The sequence below is a fragment of the Artibeus jamaicensis genome, unplaced genomic scaffold, assembly GCF_021234435.1.
Source record: "Artibeus jamaicensis isolate MK-2021 breed Jamaican fruit bat unplaced genomic scaffold, CSHL_Jam_final contig_354, whole genome shotgun sequence".
NCBI lineage: Eukaryota > Metazoa > Chordata > Mammalia > Chiroptera > Phyllostomidae > Artibeus > Artibeus jamaicensis.
In genome coordinates this window covers 33123927-33147647 of record NW_026521803.1, presented here as the reverse complement: position 1 = coordinate 33147647, position 23721 = coordinate 33123927, and the positions used below count along the sequence as shown (strand labels likewise).

Sequence of the window (23721 nt, the reverse complement as noted above, 5' to 3'; positions counted from 1 at the left end):
TACCACCCACTGAATGTTTCCCTGTACTTAGTTCTACATCTGTACATCAGTTTCTAGCTGATGATATGCAAAACACATGCAAATTCAATTATCTTAAAGGCTTGAGGGCTTAGAAAGCTTACAGCTAAGTCATCCAAAATACTTCCTCAAATGTTGATCTTATTTGATAAACAGCAGCAGCAATATTCAAAAAATAACTTCCAAAATAAAACAAGAACTATAATAGCTAAATAAGTGATGAGGGAAGGAAAAAAGAAAGCCAACCCACCAGTTTGGAAGAACGTTAGAATGTTTGGAACAGGAAATACAAGACTTGGTCAGAGCTTTAAAGAAATCACAAAGTGTGCCTTAGATGACCAAAATGAAAGAAAACTGAGCGTTAGTATGGGAAATAATGTGCCAAAGGTGAGAACATGTCACAGGAGTGTGGGAGAAGCCAAGTAAAGCCATTTCTTCGCAGCCAGCTTGCCGAACCAAACCACGAGGTTACAGTGCTGGTGTGTAGCAGTGCCCTGCAGGGACCGGTCCGTCCTCGGTGTCACAGCTGGAAAGGGAGGCGGAATGCTGACAGTGGAAATGGGTTTGAGGATGGACAGATGTCGCCACACTGCACTAGAAGTTGTTACGCTGTGAGAAAGGTGGTCACCACGGACAAGTCCAGTCCAGGGTAAGGGCAGTGCAGAATAAGCTGGGAGGGTAAAAAGCTAAGATTTTGTTCAAAAAGAAATGCTCTTAACTACAGGTGACTATGCAGGACAGAAAGGAAGCCTAGAAGTAGGAAAGGAGTAATTTCAAATATTACAGTACAATGTGTACAGTACAATGTGCTGCACAATGTGTTCAGGTCAGGCCTAGGCTTGTCCCCATCGCTGGGACGGGCACTACAAGTCAAGCCGACCTCTCCGCGTGTATGAAACACCCAATTCATAGATGGAATAGGACACAGTCTTTCACATTTGAAGACAGCCCAGTTGCTGAGAAATTATCCATTTTATTGGCCTGTTACTTTTGTCTCCTTTCAGATCATTGCCTTTTGGCAAATTCACTTCTTCATGATGGCACTGCCACCAACAGGTTTTGAGACACAATAAAAACTGTGACAGGAAAATGAATAAAAAATCCAAACCTATGAGTGATTGCATATGTATTCAAAATGCAGGTGAGGGAAAAAGAATTTTCTCATGATTTATCTTCAGGCAACATTTTGGTATAACTATGTAATTTAACAAGACATTATCATAAACATTAAATATAAAATACCCAAAATAACTACATATATACATTTCAACAAGAAATGACATATAAAAACATAAGTCAAACCAAAGACAAAGTTCCTCAATTTGGTCAGAAATGTCCATGAAGCTCAAATGATTATCACAGAAAAAACTAAAAGCAGACTTCTTATAATAAAGAAAATAGTTGAGTTTTATCTTCACATATGCATAACACTTTTCCCCCTTGATCTCAAATAACTTTTGGAATCAAGTTAAATATTTTTCATACTTAATTTAAAAAGCTAATGTCTTCACATTTTTTAATATAGCTAAAGGAGAGAAAAAGATATAATTTTATATTTGGAATGTAATTTAAAAAATCTAATTGTTCTCACTATCTGCTTTAAACTCCTAACTCAGTCATCTAAACACTGTAGTCTCCTTTTCCCCCAGGAAATCTTGAAATAAAAAATACGGAAATATTCAACATGGAATAAACTAATTAGTTTCTTGAACATTTATTGTTTTGTTTTTTTCATTGACAGTCCTAGTATTTTTTAAAGGTTGGAATTAATCATTTTGGTAAGTTTATTTTCTTTTTAGGTAAAAGACTAGACTTCCGTATTTAACAAACAGAAAATGCTCTTTTGGTAAATATAATCATTTCTTAAAATATTAGTTATAACATAAAATTTTAGAATAGGCTTATCTTACTTAGTATTGGAGATATGTTCTTGCAAATGGAAGCACTAACCGAACTAGTGCAATTCAGTAATTGCATCATAAACCCTTTGTAGATGCTGTCTAAGTGTGGTGTATATTCTGTCTGATCAGCATATACTGTGTAATTAGAAGTTTACGATGATATCTTTATCTTCTCCGTCTTCTTCAGATTTTGTCTAACAGTGGGTTTACCAAGCCTGGAGCACGGTCAACCCAGATCCACCTGATGTTCACCTGCTTAGAATCTGCAACAGCTGAGCCGCATTTTTAATCATCAAAGTAACGCCTCGTTTGGATGAAAGCAAACTACTATTAGCTGTGAAGCAGAAGACCACACTCAGAAAATGGAATGTCACTGGCAGATACAGCACAGAGCAAAGAAAACAAACTCATTGAGGCAAGGGACTCTCAAACTGGGCAGAAAGACCAGCATGGAGAGGTGCCTCTGACTCACTGACCAAGAAAAAGCGGTGTTCACTCTACGTTTTTGACATGTAAGTTCTAAAACAGAGGTTTTATGTAGTGCGTTAAATTTGGAGAAAATCAAAAGCAAATTCTCTAACCTAATATACTTAGAAATTCCTATTTGAAATAAAGCTGCTTAGCCAAGATGCTGCCATTGGGGCCAAGTGTTAATTTGTAGTATTTGTATACATAGATGGATATTCTTTCATTTCATCAGGCTTTTTAATATGCTTCATTAGTCACACATTATAACTTAATCTTAGTTTTACTCATTAAGAATACAGCTCTGCTCACTTCCAGGTAGAGAGAAACTTGAAAGACTACAGATTATCTTAGAGAAAGTTCAGTTCTTACAAAATAACTTTGAAATAGAGTATTGCTTTCTAATTTCCCATACTTGTTTTCTTTAAGTTTAGTCATAAAATTTCATTAAGCATCTGGTCACTGATCTCACAGTTTTTACTAATTTGACCCTAAAATTAAAATCTAAACAATAATCTAATAGCAAAATAGTAAATTTTCAAATATCTCCCCAATAATGTTTTGTAAACTCTCAACTATTGTCAAGATTATCTAACAGAGAATCAAAATCAAAGCATTAATTAAATAAAGTTCTCTTGGATTTCACAACATATAACAATATTCCTTTTAGCACTGAACAACCCCATTATTAGTTATTTGTAAACATAACATATCTTAAATATTTGATTTATAAAGCTTAAAGTAACATACTTCCATATGGATAAGATACACCACAATTGTTATATTCCTCTAAGTTTCTTAAAAACAGATGCTAATTGTGTCAAAAAGTCTATTCTGCTTCAGAGATTTTAACTAGAAACCAGGAAGAGTTTCTCAATAATCCAGAGAGAGATGATAAACGGACGAGGATGCTGCAGAGGTTAAGTCCATGTGCGCTTCAAGAACAGGAGTCGCCCGTCTTTGGATGTCAGACATGTGCTGGCATGGAGACCAAAGGCCGACCACAGGACATCGCGAGGGTCCTTCCAGTTCACATTCTGGTGTTTCGGCACAAAATGAGGATAGGTCACAAAAGCATAGACATTTCCAAGTTTGTTTGTTTTTTAAATATATAATAATTGAACCAATCTGAACAGTGTATGGCTCATAATAACTCTGCCAGTTAGCAATAGGAAAAAAATACATTTTTGTGTCGTGGTGACTATTTATTGGTTAGACTCTTATTTTCCTCTTCACATTTTCGGTGACTGTTTCCCACTGGTATCATCAACCAGGTCTCTCAGGCGAGATAAATGGTGCAAAGCCCTTCATCAAAAAGTATAAAACATATTATAAACCAAGATTAAAGACTGAATAGGAACACAGACAGCAAGAAGTGGTGATTACATTGTTTATTAACATCAAAATTAGTATGAGGAATAAATTTATACAATAACTTAAGTATTGAACTGTGATGAAGTTTTCTCATAAAACTCTGATACCTAAATAATTGAGAGTTAAAATAATTTATCTAAAATTCGATAACAACACTTCAAAAAATTTTTATTTTGTGTGTTCAAGGCTTTTTTTTTGGCAAGTTAGCTGAGCAAGTTTAGTAAGAAACAATAATGGATATCATTTGTTATCACACTTAAAACTTTTTTCATGTAATTTTCACAACAGGTTTGTGAAATATATATTTGATTTTGGTATACTGTGTGTATCATTTCAAAAACAATTCATTTGTTTTTAACGTACACTCAAGATAGCTAAAACTGAAAAAAATAAAGGATCAGTTACAGTTCTCAGAAAAACTCATTTTTATTCAGCATGGAAGAAACAAATGACAATTATGTTGAATAATGTAGTATTATACCAACAACCTGGTTTTTGTAAAAATAAAGCTCAGATTATAGTATCAGTGGAGAAAATTCAATCATCCCTCAAAACAGGAAGAGAAAGGCCCTTCACTCTCCAATCTTGCTCTAAAAACTGTTCCAGTTTTCCTCTCCTATCCTTCAGATCCCAGAGCCACTCAGAAAATGTCAACCATGTTAATCAACCATACTTCGGGTCTCTGATAAATAAGAGACCAAGAAAAACAGAAATAATATAGCAATGTGTGCAGTGATCTCTGGAGGCCAATTACTAAGGTGGCTAAGGCAGTAACTATGACAGCCTATCCCACAGTCTCTAACACAGGTTCAATAAATGTATACTAAATAAAACACATCTTCTACTTTACCCAAGATAAAGAGGTGGAAGAAACTAGCAGTGTTAATTACTGCATTATATCTCTCTCCCATGTCTCTTTCTTGGATACTTACTCAAATATAATTAAAAGAGAAGAATCTGGATTCTGCTACCCTTTTGGCAACTTCAGTTAATTTTCGAGATTCTCATCTTTTTTAACTAAATTACAATAACACACCCAAAGTTACTAAGCAATTATGTAAAACTGACTAGACATTATCATTTCTACATCATCTAAAGAATTCTTTTCTCCCTAGAGATGTAGAGTTATGACAAATAAGATGACTTGTAAATATTCTTGAGACCTGTCTTCCTTTTTCTGTTCAGGCTTGTTATTATACTACCTGTGACTCAAGTGAAAGAAAATGGCAAATGACTAGAGAGTCTTATCTTACTGTTCACAACCCTAATGGCCACACATCCCTTAGACTCCAAGGGTCTAGGAAACTGGGTTGGGAAAAAAATCCTCATCTTTATTTTCACTAAATACTATCTGTAAATTAGCATCTTTCCATTATGCATGTAAGCAACAGACCAAAATCTGTGACCTTATATGCCACAGAAAACAGAGATATTTTCATATCACATTATAGTCATTGCAGGAATCTAAAAATCTTTTATCGCTATTTCAAAATTGTAACAGTTAGTGATAGTTTCAAAATTACAATAGGTATCAAAGCCCCTGCCAGAACATGTTTTTATCTAAGTCTTTCTGTTTACAGTCCAAAAGCACCCATATGACTTTACTGGCCAACTATTAGACAACTTTAAGCCTCACTGTTTACCCACTGAATAGCAGGGTCCCACTGGTAATCCAGAAATCAATGCTGTCCAAAATTCCCTTTCTCTATCTACTGATCAATACATGAAAAGGAAGTAAAAGCATACCACAGTTCACTACTTTTATTCAAGCTATGCAACAGGCCTTCCAATTAGGTTTTTACAAAATTAACTTTAACTTATCTATATTTTAAATGTAGTCTTATTTTAAATGCATTAATAATCACATCTTAGTAACTAGAAATTTAATATTTTTATAACTATAATTCAACATAACTAGTTTCCTTTCTAATTCTACATAGTTTGTTTTACACCTTTAAAAAACAATGTCAGTGAGAAAGGAAGACAGGGGAGTAGCGGGGAGAGTGCGGTGTGATGGGAAGGAACATAAAGCTACGTAGAAATGGAATCTTCCGTTTCCCTGGCTCGGTCACACACATCAGCTGGCAGTTCCTTTAATTTAACTGGCATCTGCCCTGCTGAGAATGAAACAAGCCACTCAGAGCAGAGGCTACCGAAGTGTGCCATTCAAAGGTATGTGAAGGGAGAAGTGGGGGAGAAGTTGTAGAATACTATTCTTGATTTTTTTCTAAAAAGGGAAAAAGACACGCTGATGGAGAAAACATTAAGGGTTACGCCACAACACTGAGTCCAGCCGAGTGAAATGGTGTTGCCAAAGCAAAAAATGTAATCTTGGCACTTCATGACCTCGGTACCCCATCTTCTGAGGGCACTTTATTTTCACTCAACCAAACCCACAATACTTTCCCCTTCTGCCAATAAGGAAAGACTTGTATTCTTCCCCACTGTTGAATTTAAGACGATGAAACTAAGAAAATAGGGGGATTAACACCTTTAGGGCATTTCAACCTTTTTATCCAGGACGTTGTATCTACTGTAGGTTTCCATAGATATAGGTGAAATAATGATACAGTTATGACTATAGCTATTCTAGAGGGAATATATGAAAATACATGTCAGGAACGAGTTGCTCATCCAGGAAATCCACACCAATACTAATCTCACATTGCTGCTACTGTTCAGAAATGAAAGAGTATCAATTTAGGCCATTCACATTCCTTGTATTTTAGGTGTCTAAGGTCTCACAGGGTCCTAAGAACATTTTAAATAAGAAATAGCACAGTATTAAGAGAAAACTTCAGTATTAAACAGTATGTCCCAAGAAGCTTAACCATACCCATCACATCCTTAGAACTACTTCATTACATCCTGTAACCTTCTGACCTCAATCCGAGAGGTGGCTAAAACATATCCACACATATCCATCAATCAGTACAGAATACTTACTTTTGAAGTGACCTAGTAATAGGAACCATACTTTCCTTCAATTGTAATTTAGAGAAATCATCTTCTGAAACCTATTATTAAAAACAACAAATGAAACAAAACACTAAAAACATTGCATAATTATCAACTTACATACTATTTAATGTGATTAAAGAGAACAGGAAAAAATACTATCTTCATTTCCAAGAAATAATTCTAGCAAATAATTTTCAGTAAGGCATTATTTTTATTCTCTTTTTTTCTAAAAATACAACTACTACTTAGAGTCATCTTTCACTTGTCCTAAAGTGTGCTTCTAAATGTATGCCCAGTAAAAATCAAATATTGGCTTGAAATGATGACTTCTGTGAACTTGGTTCTGTCTCTGTAATGTTTAAAAGGGGAAAACAAAGACGGATCACATGCTGTACATTAAATGTTGTGATCATTAGAAAGGAAAGAGAAATAGTAAAAAACAAACTCAGTAGAGCAGGCTGTGCTAGTTCCCAAGAGTTAATCCACTCATTTTTAACAAAAACTGAATTTCAGGAAGCTCTGCTGAGTAACAATAGCAAAAACAATGACAATAAGAACATTTCTTGAATATTCAAAGGTATGATTATCTGTAAATAATTTAAGTATTATTATTTGTTTTTACAACTTTTTATTTTTTATTACTATTTTTAGGATTTTTTAATTCTCACTGGAGGACATTTTTTTATTGCTTTTAGAGAGAGGAAGGGAGGAAAAGGGAGGGAGACACTCCTCAGCTGCCTCCCGTACACGCTCGATCTGGGAGCGCACACTCCCAGACGGGGGGGCCGTACATACCTGGACCAGGGACCAAACCCACAACCCAGGCACGTGCCCTGACCAGGAACTGAACCCGCAACCATTCGGTTACGGGACAGCACTCCAACCAAGCCAGACAGGCCAGGGCATTATTTAAGTCTTTGTTATTAGGGTAAGTATTTTATTAACAAGATACTTATTAAGTTTTTAATCAGGTGCCAAACATAATAAGTACTTGATATAATCTATCTTAATTTCTCAACAACTTCATTTTACAGAAGAGAAAACTGAAACTCTTTAGTAAGTGGCAGAATTAGAATTCACAATCAGATTGGGATTATATACACATTCTCCCAAGTTATAAATAACATGGTTATACTATTCATAAATACTATACTACTGTGAAGAAAATTCACTCCTACAGACTAGTAGCCTAAAGAAGAAACGTATTTCCAAATTCCTAGGAAACATAAAAATTCAATGGTTTTAAAGTAAACTTTAGCCCCAGCCAGTGTGGCTCACTGGGCAGGGGCACCGTCCTGTAAACCAAAAAGTCACGGATGATTCCCAGTCAGGGCACACGCCTGAGTTTCCAGTTCAGTCCAGGTTGGGCTGTGCACATGAGGCAACCAATCAATGTTTCTCTCTTCTATCAATGTTTCTCTCCCTCCCTCCCTCCCTTCCCCTCTCTCTAAAATCAGTAAGCATGTTCTCAGGTAAGGACAAAAAATAAAACTTTACAGAACTGTCTTCAGAAGTCCATATGGCTCAAATTTCAGATGACAAAGATACGTGGAGAAGTCCAATGGTAAAAAGGTTTTCCTGATCTCCCCGATCTATCCAACATATCTAAATAAGGTGTTGAATTCATTACCATAAACTAAATAAAACAATCCATTCCAGAATATACAACTGCAGAAATTTAATAGTATTCACTTTGAGTAAGTCACTTTCTTTTACATATATGTATATATATACTTTATTGTTTATGCTATTACAGTTGTCCCACTTTTTCCCCCTTTGCCCCCCTCCACCCAGCCCACCCCCCCCACTTCCATAATCAGTCCCCTCACCGCTGTCCATGTCCATGGGTCCTTCACGTGTGTTCCTTGACTAATGCCTTCACCTTCTTTTAATTAGTCCCCTCCTTCCTCCTCCCCTCTTACACGGGTCAGTCTATTCCACCATTCCAAGCCTCTGGTTCTATTTTGCTCACTAATCACTTTCCAAAAAAATAATAATACAACTCTACAACATATGTTATGTGCTATGTTTAGTAACATAAAACTACAGGTCAAACTAAAAAAAGATCTAGAAATAAATCTTATCTCTTCACAGATCCCAATTCATAAATCAAGTTTGTGCTTACTTGCTTAATTTCTCCTTTTGGCTCTGTGCTTTTGTTCTGGTTAAAACTTTCTTGCACAGCCTGAAGGTTAAACAACATTTGTTTCAGGGCTTCCACAGGGCCATGGTGTTTCCCTCCAGAAAGGGTACAGCTCTAAGAGTTAAAACAGATGAACAACTAACCATCCACATTCAGGGGCAAAATGTTGTATTTTGTATTATTCTTCCTCAATACAAAAATCCAAACAATACATGTCGATAAAGTGTCTTAAAAGTTGTACGTAACTCATCTCCTCTCCTCGCCCAGCTCCCAGATGAAGTTACTTGTGACAATCATCACGAACAGTATGGCATTTCCTTTCTCATCTTTGCTCTTTTAAAATGAATAGTACTTGTTTACATTTTCGATGCATTCATTTAGTACATTTAAAATCACAGATTTTTAAGAACTAAAAGTCCCCCAGAGAGCAGGTAAGCCAACCCACTCTTTTCAGGTGTGTAAATGGAGCCCGGTTACCAGCTCAGGAAGGACTGGGATCTTAAATACAGTATTCTCTGCACACATTCAGATACGTTTTGACACACGGAATACTGGTGCCCCACCTCTTCACGGGCCACATATTCCTTGCTATCCAAAAAAACACTCGTAAGTCAATTATCACCTATCTTACCTGCATCCAAAGGTGGCAACAGCACTTAGCCATGTAAGTGGTCAAGATTCTTCTAAGAGAATCTGTAAAGGATATTTTTGAACTTCTTTTTAAAATTCTTACAAACCTATTATTTTTACACTATTCACATGAGTTGCTGTGTCCTGAAAACTATCCACAAAGTAGCAAACTGGCCTGTTAAGATGCCTGTAATTTAAAATTTTTTCAACATAGACAGTATACCACATGTACAGTTTAAACTTCAAGGCTAGAGGAAACTGTTGGCTGGCATAAGAATATTAGAAGTGGGCTCTTGCTGGTGAAGAGATTCAAAGTTAAGCACAAGAGTAAGAAGATTTTAAAGGCACATCACAGCTCTGAACACAGTGTAGGAAACTACTATTCTGTAAGTCTGAAACTATTAACAATACAGAATAATCCTGAATGTGCACTGTAATTGAAAAAAGGAAGATGATGTAAGAAAGTAAAATGATGCGGCTGCTGTGGAAAATGGCACAGCAATCCCTCAAACACAAGCACAGAGTTACCATACACTCTGCACTTCTCCCTCTGGGTAGACGCTCGCGAACCCACGTCGCAGAAGCATTATTCACAGAACACAAGGTTGGGAGCAGCCCCTGATTTCATCAGCAGACAACTGGATAAACCAAACATGGTACATACAACAGAATACTCCTCAGTCTAAGAAAGGAAGGGAACCTTGACACAAGATACAACACATGAAATAAGCTAGTCACAGAGGACAAACATATGATTCCTCTAACATGATGCTATGGATTGAACTGTGTCCCAGAATTCATGTTACAGTCCTAACCTTGAATTCAGCTGTACTTGGAGAAGGGCTATGGGAGGTAATTAAGGTTAAATGAGGTCATAAGAGTGGGAGCTTTGATACCATAGGATTAGTGTCATTATCAGAAGAGACATCTGAGAGCTGAAGGAAAGGCCACGGTAAGGACACAGTGAAAGGCAGCCATCTATCAGCCAGGAGGAGACTTGTTCACCAGGCACAGAATCTGCCAGCAGCTTGATCGTAGATTCCCCAGCCACCAAAACTGTAAGAATAAAAATCCGTTAGGCCACCCGCCTTCAGTACTTTGTCTCAGCAGCCTGAGCAGACTAACATGTATGAGGTTCCCAGAATAGCCAAGTGCACAGAGAAAGTAGAATGGTGCTGGCCAGAGCTGGCGGGAAAGGGGCATGGAGAGTTAATGCTGACTGGGTATAGAGTTTCGATTGGGTGAGATAAACATGTTCTAGACACAGGCAATGGTGATGGCCACACAATAATGTGAAAGCACTTATTGCACAAAACTGCACACTTAAAAATGGTTAAAATAGCCCTGACTGGTGTAGCTCAGTGGATTGAGCGTGGGCCTGTGAATCAAAGGATATCACGGTTCGATTCCCAGTCAGGGCACATGCCTGGGTTGCGGGCCAGTTCCCAGCTGGGGACCGAGAGGCAACCATACATTGATATTTCTCTTCTTCTCCCCTTCCCTTCCCCTCTAAAGATAAATATGTAAAATCTTTTAAAGAAATGGTTAAAATAATGCGTTTTATGTTATGTAGACTTTACCACAATTAAATAAAGAAAAAGAATCAGGGCATAAGGATCCAGTGGGCTTTACCGTGCCCCTCTTGGAGACGGCACCCGAGGCACTCGTAGCTCTGAACCATCTGCACTGTGCCACCAGATTGAGAGAACTTCTGGTCGCCTGAGGGCGACCACAGGGCTGCAAATCCTGGCTCTGGGACCTGCGGTCTGCCTTCCGTGAACTCAGGCAAGGCAGTGGTCAGAGCACGTAAAACAGGGACTACTGAAAGGTCATGCAAGCTGCTTTGTGCCGTTCACTAGAGAATATTTATAAATGTTGGTATGTCTGATAGAATTTTTTCTTGAACTTGACATTAAAACCTTACAGTGAATATATCCGAGAATTTTTTTGTGTTCACATATTCAAAAACAATTTAAACCAATTAGAATAAAAAATGAACCACCTAGTGCTATTATCAATGAACAAGATGACTGGGGCAAAATGAAAGGGGCTGAACAAAAATAATTAACCAAAGTGATTCTGAAAAATGATATTTTGACCATCTATTGTAAGGCTAATGACACAAAAAACTATATACAATTGTTATCTAACTGGTAAATTTGTTTCTTACAGGATTATTGGTTAGTAATTCTGAAACTATCTATATACTAAGATTGAAAGATAAGTAAAGTTATTATAGGAAATGAGGCAGGATTCTCACCAGTGGAGAAAGAAGTTACAAATAAGGAACAGGAAAGACTAAGTCAAACACAGTGGTGCTGGACTAGAATCAGAGGTATAAGTATAAACTCACAATTTTATACATACATAAAAATATATGTATAAATAGAGATATATATGTGTAGGTTAGTAAACACACGTTACCTGGGCCTGCTGAGAAAGTCTAGAATGAATAACAACCCAGTAGCAGTAAGCACACCCAATGCCTAGATCTTAGTTTCTAAACACCATTTTCCAATCAAAAGAACCACAGCTACTCAGAGAAGTGTCTAAAAAGGATTGGGGACATGTCAAAAAGACACAGAGGCCAACCTGAAGGAACTCCTTACGGCCTAAACTAGAACAATTTGAGTACAAAAGAGATAATAATATTGTATTGTAAAACTAGAATAAAATGAGTATCTATGGGCCCCTGATGATATGATTTAATAAACAAATACATGAGGGAGAAGGAAAAGCATTTTGTTATGTAAGAATTTCAACTAATAATGTAAAGAAAAGACAAGACCACCAATGGATACTATAATTAGTAGATCATATTCTCCAAGAATCATTTCTAAGATATCTATTCATTACAAGGGCAAATGGTAATTTTACTAAAGAGAAAGCCAGTAGACACCAACTGTTTAAAACATACTTCTATAACTTTATATATACATGCATATTATTATTGTATTATCACACTCCTATGAACTGAATGTCCATTCCCCTGGAGTTCATATGTTGAAGCCTAATCCCCATGTGACCGTATTCAGAGAAGGGTGCGGAGCCCTCATGAATGGAAGCTCTGTCCTCGGAAGAGACACAGGAGAGCTTGCTTCTCCTCTTCTCTCTGCCCTGTGAACACGTGGAGAAGATGGCCACCTACAAAACTAACAAACAGGACCTTGCCAGACACCTTGACCTTAAACTTTTCAGCCACCAGAACTGTCAGAAATGATTGTTTGCTACTTAAGCCACCCGGTGTATGGCCTATTTCAGCAGTGCAAACTAAGACACATTATCTGTATACCAACAGTGTGAATACATCATAAACCCTCTGATATGATGCACTGAGAAGGGCACACAGCATAATTTGTTGCATTCTTGCCAAAAATGCATAGCCACATCCTAACCATGAGAAAACTTCAGACTAACCCAAACTGAGGAATGATCTACAGAACAGCCAACTGACCCGTATTCCTCAAGTGTCAAGAACAGGAGAGACGAGGAAAAACTGAGGAACTGTAACCAAATGGAATAGATTAAGGAGACATGGCAACTAAATGCAACACTGAATCCTGGGTTGTGTCCTGAAACAAGACACTGGAAGAGAAATTGGTGAAATCAGAAGAAGGTGCGCAGCTGTGAGAACAGTATCGTGCCCATGTTAAGTCCCTGTTCCTGGTCATTAATGCTACGTTGAGATGTTAACAGTAGGGCAGCTGGGACAAGGATGACAGGAGCCATGTGAATTATTTTTGCAACTTTCTGCACATATGAAATTATTAAAAACAAACAAATAAAACCATCCTGGTAGTGAGGTTGTATGTGTGTGGTCAGGAGAAAAGGAACCAGTAGCTTAGTATTCAACACGTATCCATCTCAAACTTAAAAATACTTGTGCAAATCTGTTCCTCTACCAGTGCTCCTTATCTAAGAAACGGGGGGACCATCCAATCCTTTAGCTGCTTGACTCAAAAGTCTTGGATTTGTTTTTCAAATCCTCTCTATCTCCATCCCCCAGGTCTTTCTTCAAAGTACACCCCAAGTCTAACTGTTTCCAGCCTCCTCCCACGTACCCAGTCTACACAGGCCTCTCCAATCCCTGTTCTGAATAACAAAGTGCAAAAACTGCCAACCTTTTCTGCTCCTTCTCCAACTTAAATCTATGCTCTTAAAACTATGCTCATACGCCTACCATTTTATGGTTTAAAATGTGTATCTGAAGATTCCATTCCTCCACTCAAACCTCCCCAGTGACTTCTCACTCAGATGAAATGTAAAATCTTCCTTCCACAGCTAAAAAGTCCTTACATATCTGGCTCCTCGTAACCTCTCCATCTTTGCTCTTAGCATCCTTTCCCGTGTTCCTGCTGACGGAGCGACCCTGACACTCCCGATGCCAACACCTCGGCCCAGGGTCCCAGCATTTACAATGACCTCTGTGTGTAGAGAGTCATTTCCCCGCGGGCACCTGGGTCATTCACCCCTATCAGGTTTTCATTCATTAGAGAGGCCACTCCTGACTACTCTCTTTAAAGCTGTCGTCTCGTTTCTCTTTCCCAATTAATTTTTCTTCACAACACCAATAGTACTCCTTTATATATTATACATTAAATTTTCATTTAGTTTGTCTCTTCAACTAGCATTAAAAATCTAAGAGGTAACGATCTCCTCTTTTTCACTACTTTCCAAAAAAGTGCTTGGTACTCAAATATTTGTCAAATATTTGATAATTAAACTTCACTTACCCAGCACCTGCTGTACTATCTTATAGAGAGCGCTAAGGTCTGTAGTAAATTTTGCTGGAGGAAAAAAGACATTTTATTAAATTTTTTAGCTAATTTTTGTTTTGAGTGTTCAACCTCTCAAATCTAGAATGTTAAAAACCCCAAAATATTATTTGAATATTTAACACCATGTCTTGTGTTTCTAAATCAAACTGTACATCATTACTTATGTGCAAATATACACATTTATATTTTATTTTGGGGTTAACTGCAGGATGAATATATACTGATTTAGTAAAATTAGATGATGGTTTTCCTATTTTAAAAATTATACAGGTTTATAATTTTATTTTACAAACACAAATATCAATAATCAGCTGCCCTATGGGAAAATACAATGGTCTGTTTTATATGTTTTCCAGAAAAAAAAAATTGTCATGACAACTTAGGCTCTCTGTAAGAGTTCAGCCTCAGGTCCCTTTACTGCAGAATACTCAAACACATTATCAGTAACTCTAGGCGTGATGGTTTCATGCAGCGGTGTCCAACCCGTGACCCAAAGGCCGCAGGTGGCCCAGGATGGCTATGAATGTGGACTGACACAAAATCGTAAATTTCCCTAAAATCTTTTTTTTGCTCGTCAGTTGTCCTTAGCGTTTGCATATTTAATGTGTGGCCTAAGACAACTCTTCTTCTTCCAGTGTGGCCAAGAGATGCCAAAAGGCTGGACACCTTTCATGGGCAGTTGAAACTTTCATTGGATGTGTGTTCGGGAAGAAGAAATACAGGTCATTGTTTTATAATAACTAAATAACTTGGAAATTAATATCTACACATTAGTAATCTTTTAATAAGTTAAAAAGATCTACCTTCACTCACCTGATTATCGTCATTTAAAAAGTCTTCAATGAACCCTTTATCATGCTTGGCCCTTGAAGCCTGCTGAGGACTCTCCTCCAAGTTAACAGGAACAGGAGATTTGCTAAACAGAATTTAAGATACAAGATAGTGATTAAGTTCCCAATTTATAAAAATTAGACAAGTGTTTAATTACATGGTTATCACTTAAATATAAATGGTCACCAAGAAATAATCATTATAAGTATGATTCATATTGATTTTTATTGATAATTCTCTTATCTTTTCCCTTCACTGATAATAGAACCTAACCTTCCCTATCTCTGTCCTTCTTCTTTAAAGCTTTAAGAAAAGATGAAAATGTCAGTTTTCAAATAACCAAGTAAGCCTTCAACTATAGGCTATACTTACAGCTCACTTGTTTGAAATAAGCAGTACATTTTTCCAATTAAACACCATTAGTTACCCAATGATAATACACAAAACTCCCACAAATATATGATTTTTACTAAGATGGCAGTTACATGCTCTGCCATGTCAAAGCGATAGGACAGATGTCCCCCTCCAGAACTAGTATTAACAAAGAAGACAGATTAGAGAAGGAAAAGAATCAATTTTGAAATTATAATTCCTGAGTTCAAATCCCAATCCCACTCATTATATGACTTTACTAATTTATTTATCTGAATTTTGATTTCTACATTTCTAGTCCCATTTATCTCCAATAAATCTTCTGTAAATTAACTCTATGTACCTGTTATATTTAATAAATGCTCAATAAATATTAATTTACTTTTTGATGTAAGGGGTAGTAAAAAAAAAGGGCATCCCCATCAAAAGAAATTCCCAAAACCAAATTTTGCTGGTCAGAGAATAAACTCATTCTTTTATTTAAATATCATTATGAGATGTGCTTCTAACTCAAGTACCCAGATATCTAAGTCTTTTTTATAACATGTAAATGTCACAATGCTAATTTTCCTTCATTGGCAGCACTTTATTGTTAATTCATTTGATTTGTAATTCACTCCGAGCTTTTTATTGCTCTCAAGTAGACTTTTCTCCCCTTCTTTATCAAAAGAGTTCATACTTTGTACATCCACCCACCATTATTAAAAGCATTTACCTAACTATTGAAGATGGGTGCTAGGTATATAAGGATTCGTTATACTATTCTTCCACTTTTGTATTTGAAATTTTCCCACATAAAAACTTAAACAAAAAAGCAATTATCTAGTTGTGGCTGTAGTCAATCTTTTAGCATATTACTTTGAGTACATCCAGGTCAAATTTGTTCTTATTACCAGAAAACAGCTGATAATAAGAAATTAAAAAATAAGAAAGATAAAAATTAAATGACATCATCATTAACCCATTTCTGGAAAGAAATCATTGAACCAACAAGTTAGAAATCAAAATAAACTAAGAAAAAATATTCTGAATAATCACCATAATTACAATTTACGAGATCACCATAATGTCCTAACTTAAGTACCTTTATTTATTTCTAACTAATTGAATCTTCACACAAACACCAAAGCAAAATAACCTGTAGAAGACCTTGTACAAAGTCGAGTTGTACAGAATAGATGTGACTTGTACAAGGTCTCGGTGAGGAAGACACAGAACTAGGATTCAGGGTCAATTCCATAACCAGGGTCCACATTAAAAAAAAAGATATTCAGCTGAAAAGTAATCAAAAAGTATCCAGGAATTACCAAACACCATCTACAACAAAGCAAAAGTATAGACAACAGACTACAATAAATATCAGAAACTGAGGCAGGATACAGGGTCATCAAGGATACACACCTGGTAAGTCTAGATATAACAGTACCACTAAGACACTAAGAAAAAGCTTTCCTGTCTAAACTCCCAATCCTTATTCCATGCTCATATTTAATTACCTAGGTGAACATGTTTTATTCTGAAAACCACTGTAAAGTTAAACACACAAATGAAAATAATCTCAGAAACTACAAATATTTACAGAATAGACAATATATAAAATGGACAGTCATTTAAGGGATATAACGACTGAAAGAGAAAGTAAAATGTAAATGAAATGAAATGGATAACTAATACATGGAAAGAATATAAAGGGAGAAAAAAACTTCAAAGTAAAATGAAAGTAATAAGAATTTCATAGCTCTCCTCTGCAAAATAGTTGCTTTTGGTTCTAATTCCTCATATTAAACATATATGAGTATTTTATAGTGCAACAAAAGGAACATGTAACAAAAGCAAAAGTATACAATTTCTAAGTTATGAAAATTACACCATCTTGTGGTAACAAATGAAAAACTGCAATATAAAGCAAGCAACTGTTGTACAGAATTACCATTGCTAATTTTAATTAAGTTATTTAAAAATAAATTAGATGTTCACACACTTTTCATTTGAAAAACTAATGACCTCATACGACTTTTTCATTATAACATACTTACAAAGTAACAGGAATATTTTCCCATGATCTTTCTGCTTCAAGTTTATCTAATGAACAAGGACTGTCATCCTGTTTGATAGACTTCGGTAGTTCTTCAGTACAATGCTCTAGATTTCTCTTGGCTTTCAGGATAAGCAATTCGATTTTGTCACCTATTTAAAAGACTGTATTAATTCTTTTTTTAAAATGCAAAGCACAACAAAAATCTCACAAAAGCAACAAGAATTCAGATAAGTTGGAATATATAGTCATCTATAATAGCAAATCATGTCAAAAATGTGACATTTCAAACAAAAGGAGAAAAGACATTTTCTACTTACAAAATGCTACATAAATGAAAACCATAGGAATTCAAGAGACCTTCTATCACCTGATCATTGCATCAAGAACGGAACATAAAAGTTCCTAGATATTAGGTCAAATTACAGCATTTTCTTTGGTTCTTAAAAACAAACAAAAAACAATTACCACTGAATGGCTTTTCGGATTGTCCTGAAAGAAGTGGATTTTCACATTGACATTGACTATGTTCAGAATCACATTTATATTCATTACCTACTCCTTTATCACCACTCAAGAAATTTGAAATGTCTGAGGGTTCAAAAGAATATTCAAAGCAATCTAATTTACTCGTAAGTCGAGAAGCTCTTTGTGCCTGATAACTATGTCTTGGGGAACACTGCTCTTCTTTAAATGTTCTATGAATCCTGTGGCTATCTGTGTCAGGTAGCAAGTCCTGACTGTGGAGCCAGACTGGGTATTTGAAATCAGGTATGCTAGTGATCCCCGAAACATTAAGGTCAGATTTCTGGCCAGTGAGCCACCTTGGGTAATTCTTTTCAACATTGTGTTCTGAACTGTCCTTGAAAGATGATTTCTCGGAAAAAGATAAAGATGGTCCAGAAATGCATTTATTAGTATTATTTACAAGTTTTAAGTTTTTTAGCCTGCGAGACTGCTTTCCATTTACATGTGTGTTTGCTAAGCTATCCTTGCTCATGGCAGTGGAGGGTTCTTGAAAATTCTGGTTCTTTTCAGTGTCCGATGAACTCAGTCTTCCAATGCCTTTCTTGGTTTTCTTGCTAATTCGGTGACCTGGTCCAACACAAGTGAAAGGAAATGACCCATCTGCCGGAAGTTTTACTAGATCATCCGTTGTTAAGCTAATGGAGTCAATGTCATTAGTAGTCCGTCTTCTGGAAGATAAGGAGCTCTTTCTGTGATCAAAATTTTCAAAAGCTGAAAAAACAAAGCATAGTTCTGTATATTTTCTGATATCGAATATAAAAATACTTCAAAATATTCAAAAGTGAATAAGAATTAAGAATTTAAGAACTATTTTTGCCACTTTCCTTTTATCTTCAATAAAGCACTGACTAAAAGATACGGGTTGATAAAATAGGATGTGCTTTTTTTTACCTCACATCTCCATCTGTTTTAACTAGTTCCTACCCTTTTCTGTCCAACCTCCCGAATTTTCCCATGTTCTTTAACTTACTGTTTCTTCAACTTTTTTCATCTAGACATACCCAATGCACTAATGCACTCACATTAATCCTGGTCACTCAATACTGGCTGCAATACAGGGGGACAAAATGAGATCAGGTGGGGAAAAAAATTTGCTTTCTTGCCTATTAACTCCGCAATAGCATTGACCCACAGTAAGTAGCTGTTCTAATTCTCCTCTTCTGGAATAGTGCCTACATCCTTCTAAGAGTTGAATGCAAACTTTTTCCATACAATGGCTATTCCATAGTAATTGAGTTATCAACAGATGCATTTTCCAAATCTGTATTCATAAAAGCCTTACCAAGTAAAAACCCCTAACGTGCTCTGGCTGGTGTGGCTTAGTGGATTGAGTGCCAGCTTGTGAACCATAGGGTTGCCAGTTCAATTCCCAGTCAGGTCACATACCTGGGTTGCTGGCCAGGTCCCCAGTGCAGGGCATACAAGACACAACCACACATGGATGTTTCTCTCCCTCTTTCTCCCACCCTTCCACTCTGTCTAAAAATAAATGAATAAAATTTAAAAATAGCCTCTTAACGTATTGTGAATATTATTGCCCCAGAGAATACAGATTGGGAAGACTAATATAACGCTATGCCAGCTATTGGAATTGACCAGGTATAATAAGAAAGGCTGAGATTTGAAGTCATCAGACAGTAAAGGAAAGCTAGAACCCCCAAGTCAATGCTCTTTCCATTATGCAGTAATAAAATGGTTTAAGGATTAGTGTCAGCCACCTGCTATGATTCATCAGCTTCCCCTCCCAGGTCACAAGGAAATCTTAGCTGAAAACCCCCAAGAACCAGATATTTACAGAATCTTTTAAGAAACATATCCAGATCTTAACATTATAAAGTCATTTTTACCGCAAAAGAACAAAGAAAGAAGTATGCAGTTTTCAAAGACTACAACATGTCTCTCAAATGCTTTAAATCAGTGGAAAGGAGGAGGAGGAGGAGGAGGAGCAGGAGGAGGAAGAGGAGAAACAGAGGGAAAAAAACATACCATTGTTTGGTTTATAAACGTAGCTGGAGAATTCTGGCACATTAGCAGGACATTTGTAAATGTTCATCTTTCCAGTGGTTGCACCAGGACACATCTGGCTTAGATCAAAGTCCTCAATATAGGCCTGCAGAGCCTGCGATGCAGAACTGTAGAGTTTATCCTTGTACTGAAAAGAGCCATCAGAGTTAGAGGAATGACTACCACTCAGGCTGCAGCTTGCTAGCAAAGAAGATACCGAAGATTCCCGAGAACAAACTCTGTGTTTTATATTTGATTTTGCCATGCCTTCCTCAAAATGGGTTATTTCCATTCATTCCTCTTAGAAATAACTGTAATAGAAAAACAAAAGATCAAGGTTCAAAGTAAAAGGAATAACAGCCATATGCAAAGAAATTACTAAATATAAACTTTTTATTATTTTCTTTTAAGAATAAAATCCATTATCTATAAATCATTTTTAGGCAAAACACATAATTTCTATTATTTTAATTATTATGAACTCCATAATTATCTAGAAAACATTCATTGAATACCTACTATGTGCCTAGAATTACACATACTAAAATTATCTGAGAATATTCATAGAAAGTTCCAAAGAAAGAGTACTTACTTTTTAATTCCTAAAACCTACTGAAGTACATAGCCTTTTCTTATGTTGATACAGTTTATGACATCACAATACCTAACATTCCCCTATACAGATTTTTCAATTCATAAGCCTACCACCATGCACTGCAGATAGTAAATGCTCAGTAATTTTTTTAATACTATTTCTTTAATTGATTTTAGAGAGAGGAAGGGAGAGAAAGAGAGACACATCAGTTTGTTGTTCCACTTCCTCACGCATTCATTGGTTGGTTGTTGTTGTGCCCTTACTGGGGATAGAACCTGCAACCCTGGCTTATCAGGATGACTCTCCAATCAACCCAGCTTCCAAAACAGGGCTTGCTCATTAAATTTTTAAAGGGATCAAATGAGGTATTAGAAACAAGAAGGAACAGGGAAGAATGTTATAAATGTCAATATGTAATTTTAACCAACCCTTTCACCTGAAAAAGAGTTGAGAAAACAAAATATAAAGAAATAAGCTACAAGTTATGTCATAAGATGAACATGCAAAATGCTCTTTTCCTAAAACAATACTGTTAATAATAACTTCCTGACCTTCATTTTGGCACTATATTTTATTCTTAAGTATATTCAGCCCACCTCTCTTTTATAGGAGACCTAAATAATTAGAAAACTGATGATGTATTCACCTTGTTTTTCCATTAGTAAAATTGAGGGAATTCCTATCTACCTTAGTATAGCAATAACAGGATCTATATTTGAAAACCTAAAAAGTAGCAAAATGAATACCCGCTCTGTTCTTTTGATATACTACATTCTTTTAAAATTAAATCAATGGATTTTCGGTACTAAAAATACGATTAATGTCTAGGACTTAACACATGCCATGATGTTTAACTTTTGGCTGTATTTTGGAATATTTAAGTTATAACAACTTTTAATGAAATCTTAACTCTCAAAACTGACTTTACAATACTGAAAGTCTTCCATTCAAAAAAAAGAAGACAATAAAACGTCATCCTGCCTGTCGGCCTAACAATACGTAACTGCCTCTGCAAGAGAGCTGAGAGCAGTGAGCGGAAGCAGCAACAGAACATAGGATCAGGTTTGGCTTCTTTGATTTCCCTGAGTGTGTGATATTGGTACGCCAAGAAAGAATGGCTAGACTATCACTCATGGTGGCCAAGACATGGAATCAACCTAGGTGACCTCCTTCAGTGGATGACTGGATAAAGAAGATGTGGTACATATGTGCAATGGAATACTACTCAGCCACAAGAAAGGATAGAATACTGCCATTTATGACAACATGGCTGACTCTCTAGAGTATATTCTAAATGAAATAAGTCAAGAAAGGAAAAGAACTACATGATTTCACTCACATGTGGGCTATTAACAGAAAGCAACAAGCAAAACAAACTCACCAACAAAGACAATTGTATGGTAGATTCCACAGGGGGAAGGGGTGAGGGTGTAGGAGAAGGTAAAGGGGGTCAAATACATGATGACAGAAGGAGACTAGACTTTAGATGGAGTACAGAAAGCAATGTAGATAATTATAGAATTGTACACCTGAAACGTACATGTTATTAACCAGTTACCCCCAATAAATTCATTAAAATATATATATAAAGAATGGCTAGACTAAGTCAGCTTTGCTCTCTTTATTCTACTCACCAATGATGTTTAAACTTTCTGAAACAAATACTGCTTGGATATTAAGCTTGACCAAACATTTTCTCCCTTAGGTTACTGATTTTAATTTTACAAAACCTCAAAAACAAAACAAAACCCTACAGGGCAAAGTGATGGGTCATGGTTCTCGGTAAGTGGGTAATTACCTCTATTTTAATTCACAGCAAAACAAAAATAAAAACCAAAAATCCACAATTGAACTTTTATTGTATAGAGTCTCCAAAAGTACAAAACTAAAATAAAATAAACCCCTATGCAGCTCTCACCCTTCTTCAATTACCAACATACCCAAACATTCTACAATACCCACCCACTTCTCCCGCAGGATTTGGAAACAAATCCCAAGTATCTTACCATTTCTCCCATACACACTCGTCCACAGCTGCATAAGGAAATCCATCATTCCGAACAAAATGTGAAACGAATGGCAAGAAGTTTCAACTACCTTTGATTCAAAAACATAATATTCTGTGTCAAATAACCAATGGGAATAGCTCAGAAGAAATTAACAGATCTTAGAAAATAGCTCTTGGGGGAGGGAGGTATAGAGAACTGAATAGTAATACAAAACATAATAAAGGAAAAAAAGAGATGGCAGCTCTGTGATTTATGTGATGAAGCCGAACATGTGTTTCTAGCCTACAGCAAAAAAGAATACCAGAAAGCCAGGATTGTTGGCGCCCCCACACTAAAGCAACCTGTCCCCTCCGGGCGTTGAGTTCAAACCGGCCCCCGAATCTAGGAAACGCCCTGCCTGCGGGACCCCAGCGATCACAGGCACAGGCTCCCCCCAAACATGGGGGCCTTGCGACAGTTAGCGCCCGGGGTGCGGACTGAGTTCCTGGAAGGGACAGTCCCAAGCGCCTCGGCCCCCACCCCCCACCCCCGCTTCAGTGGACGCCTCCAGTCCCCTCCGCCCAGTTCCGAGACCCTCCCCCGACCGCGGGCCCTCCCCCTAAAGTGGTCCCCCTCCCGCAGGGACTCTCAGCATCCTCCTTCCCGCCCCTGTCTTCTTCCCCTTGGCTCCCCACCACCTTCCTTTAGCCCTTCCCTCGGGCTGTCAAAGGATGGGATGCCCCTCGAAAACACACCCATCGAACTCGCAGACGAAGATTCACAAAGAAATAAAAAAGCACACTCCCACGACTCGCAGAGGAAAGCCCAGACCTGCCTCCGGAGCGCAGATGCCACAAAGCATCCCCGATGCGAACAGAGCCGCTGGCTCGCAGCATCCCCCACGGTCACAAGGCAGCGCGACGCCCGCGCAGGCTTTCAAACTGACCCAACATGGCAGCGGCAGGCCGTGCGCGTGCGTAGTGCTCAGGCGCCGGAGGGGGAATCGGGGGCGCGCAGGACCAGGGGGCACGCGCAGGAGCCTGGGGGGGGGGGGCGGGGGTGACGCACTGGGGCCTCAGGTCGCGCAGCCTTCTGGGA

General features: G+C 37.2%; 1 protein-coding gene across 6 annotated transcripts; it reads right to left on the bottom strand.

Annotated features, from left to right (window-relative positions):
• Nucleotides 1–1001: 1001 nt before the first annotated feature.
• On the bottom strand, nt 1002–23531 carry CUNH18orf54 (chromosome unknown C18orf54 homolog). 6 transcript variants are annotated; one of them, XM_037165107.2, is made up of 9 exons: nt 23455–23524; nt 22642–22732; nt 20023–20351; nt 17977–18747; nt 17510–17660; nt 15084–15186; nt 8845–8976; nt 6705–6775; nt 1002–3689 (listed from the first exon to the last, which is right to left on the bottom strand). In XM_037165107.2, the coding sequence occupies exons 3-9, from the start codon at nt 20330–20332 to the stop codon at nt 3617–3619; spliced, it is 1611 nt and encodes a 536-aa protein (XP_037021002.2). In that variant the 5' UTR covers nt 20333–20351; nt 22642–22732; nt 23455–23524; the 3' UTR covers nt 1002–3616. The 6 variants fall into 6 exon arrangements, 4 of the variants coding, with proteins under 4 accessions (XP_037021002.2, XP_037021003.2, XP_053520373.1 ...); XM_037165108.2 differs by having other exon boundaries at nt 1002–3421; XM_053664398.1 differs by lacking the exon at nt 23455–23524 and adding an exon at nt 23379–23437.
• Between the last annotated feature and the right edge of the window lie 190 nt (nt 23532–23721).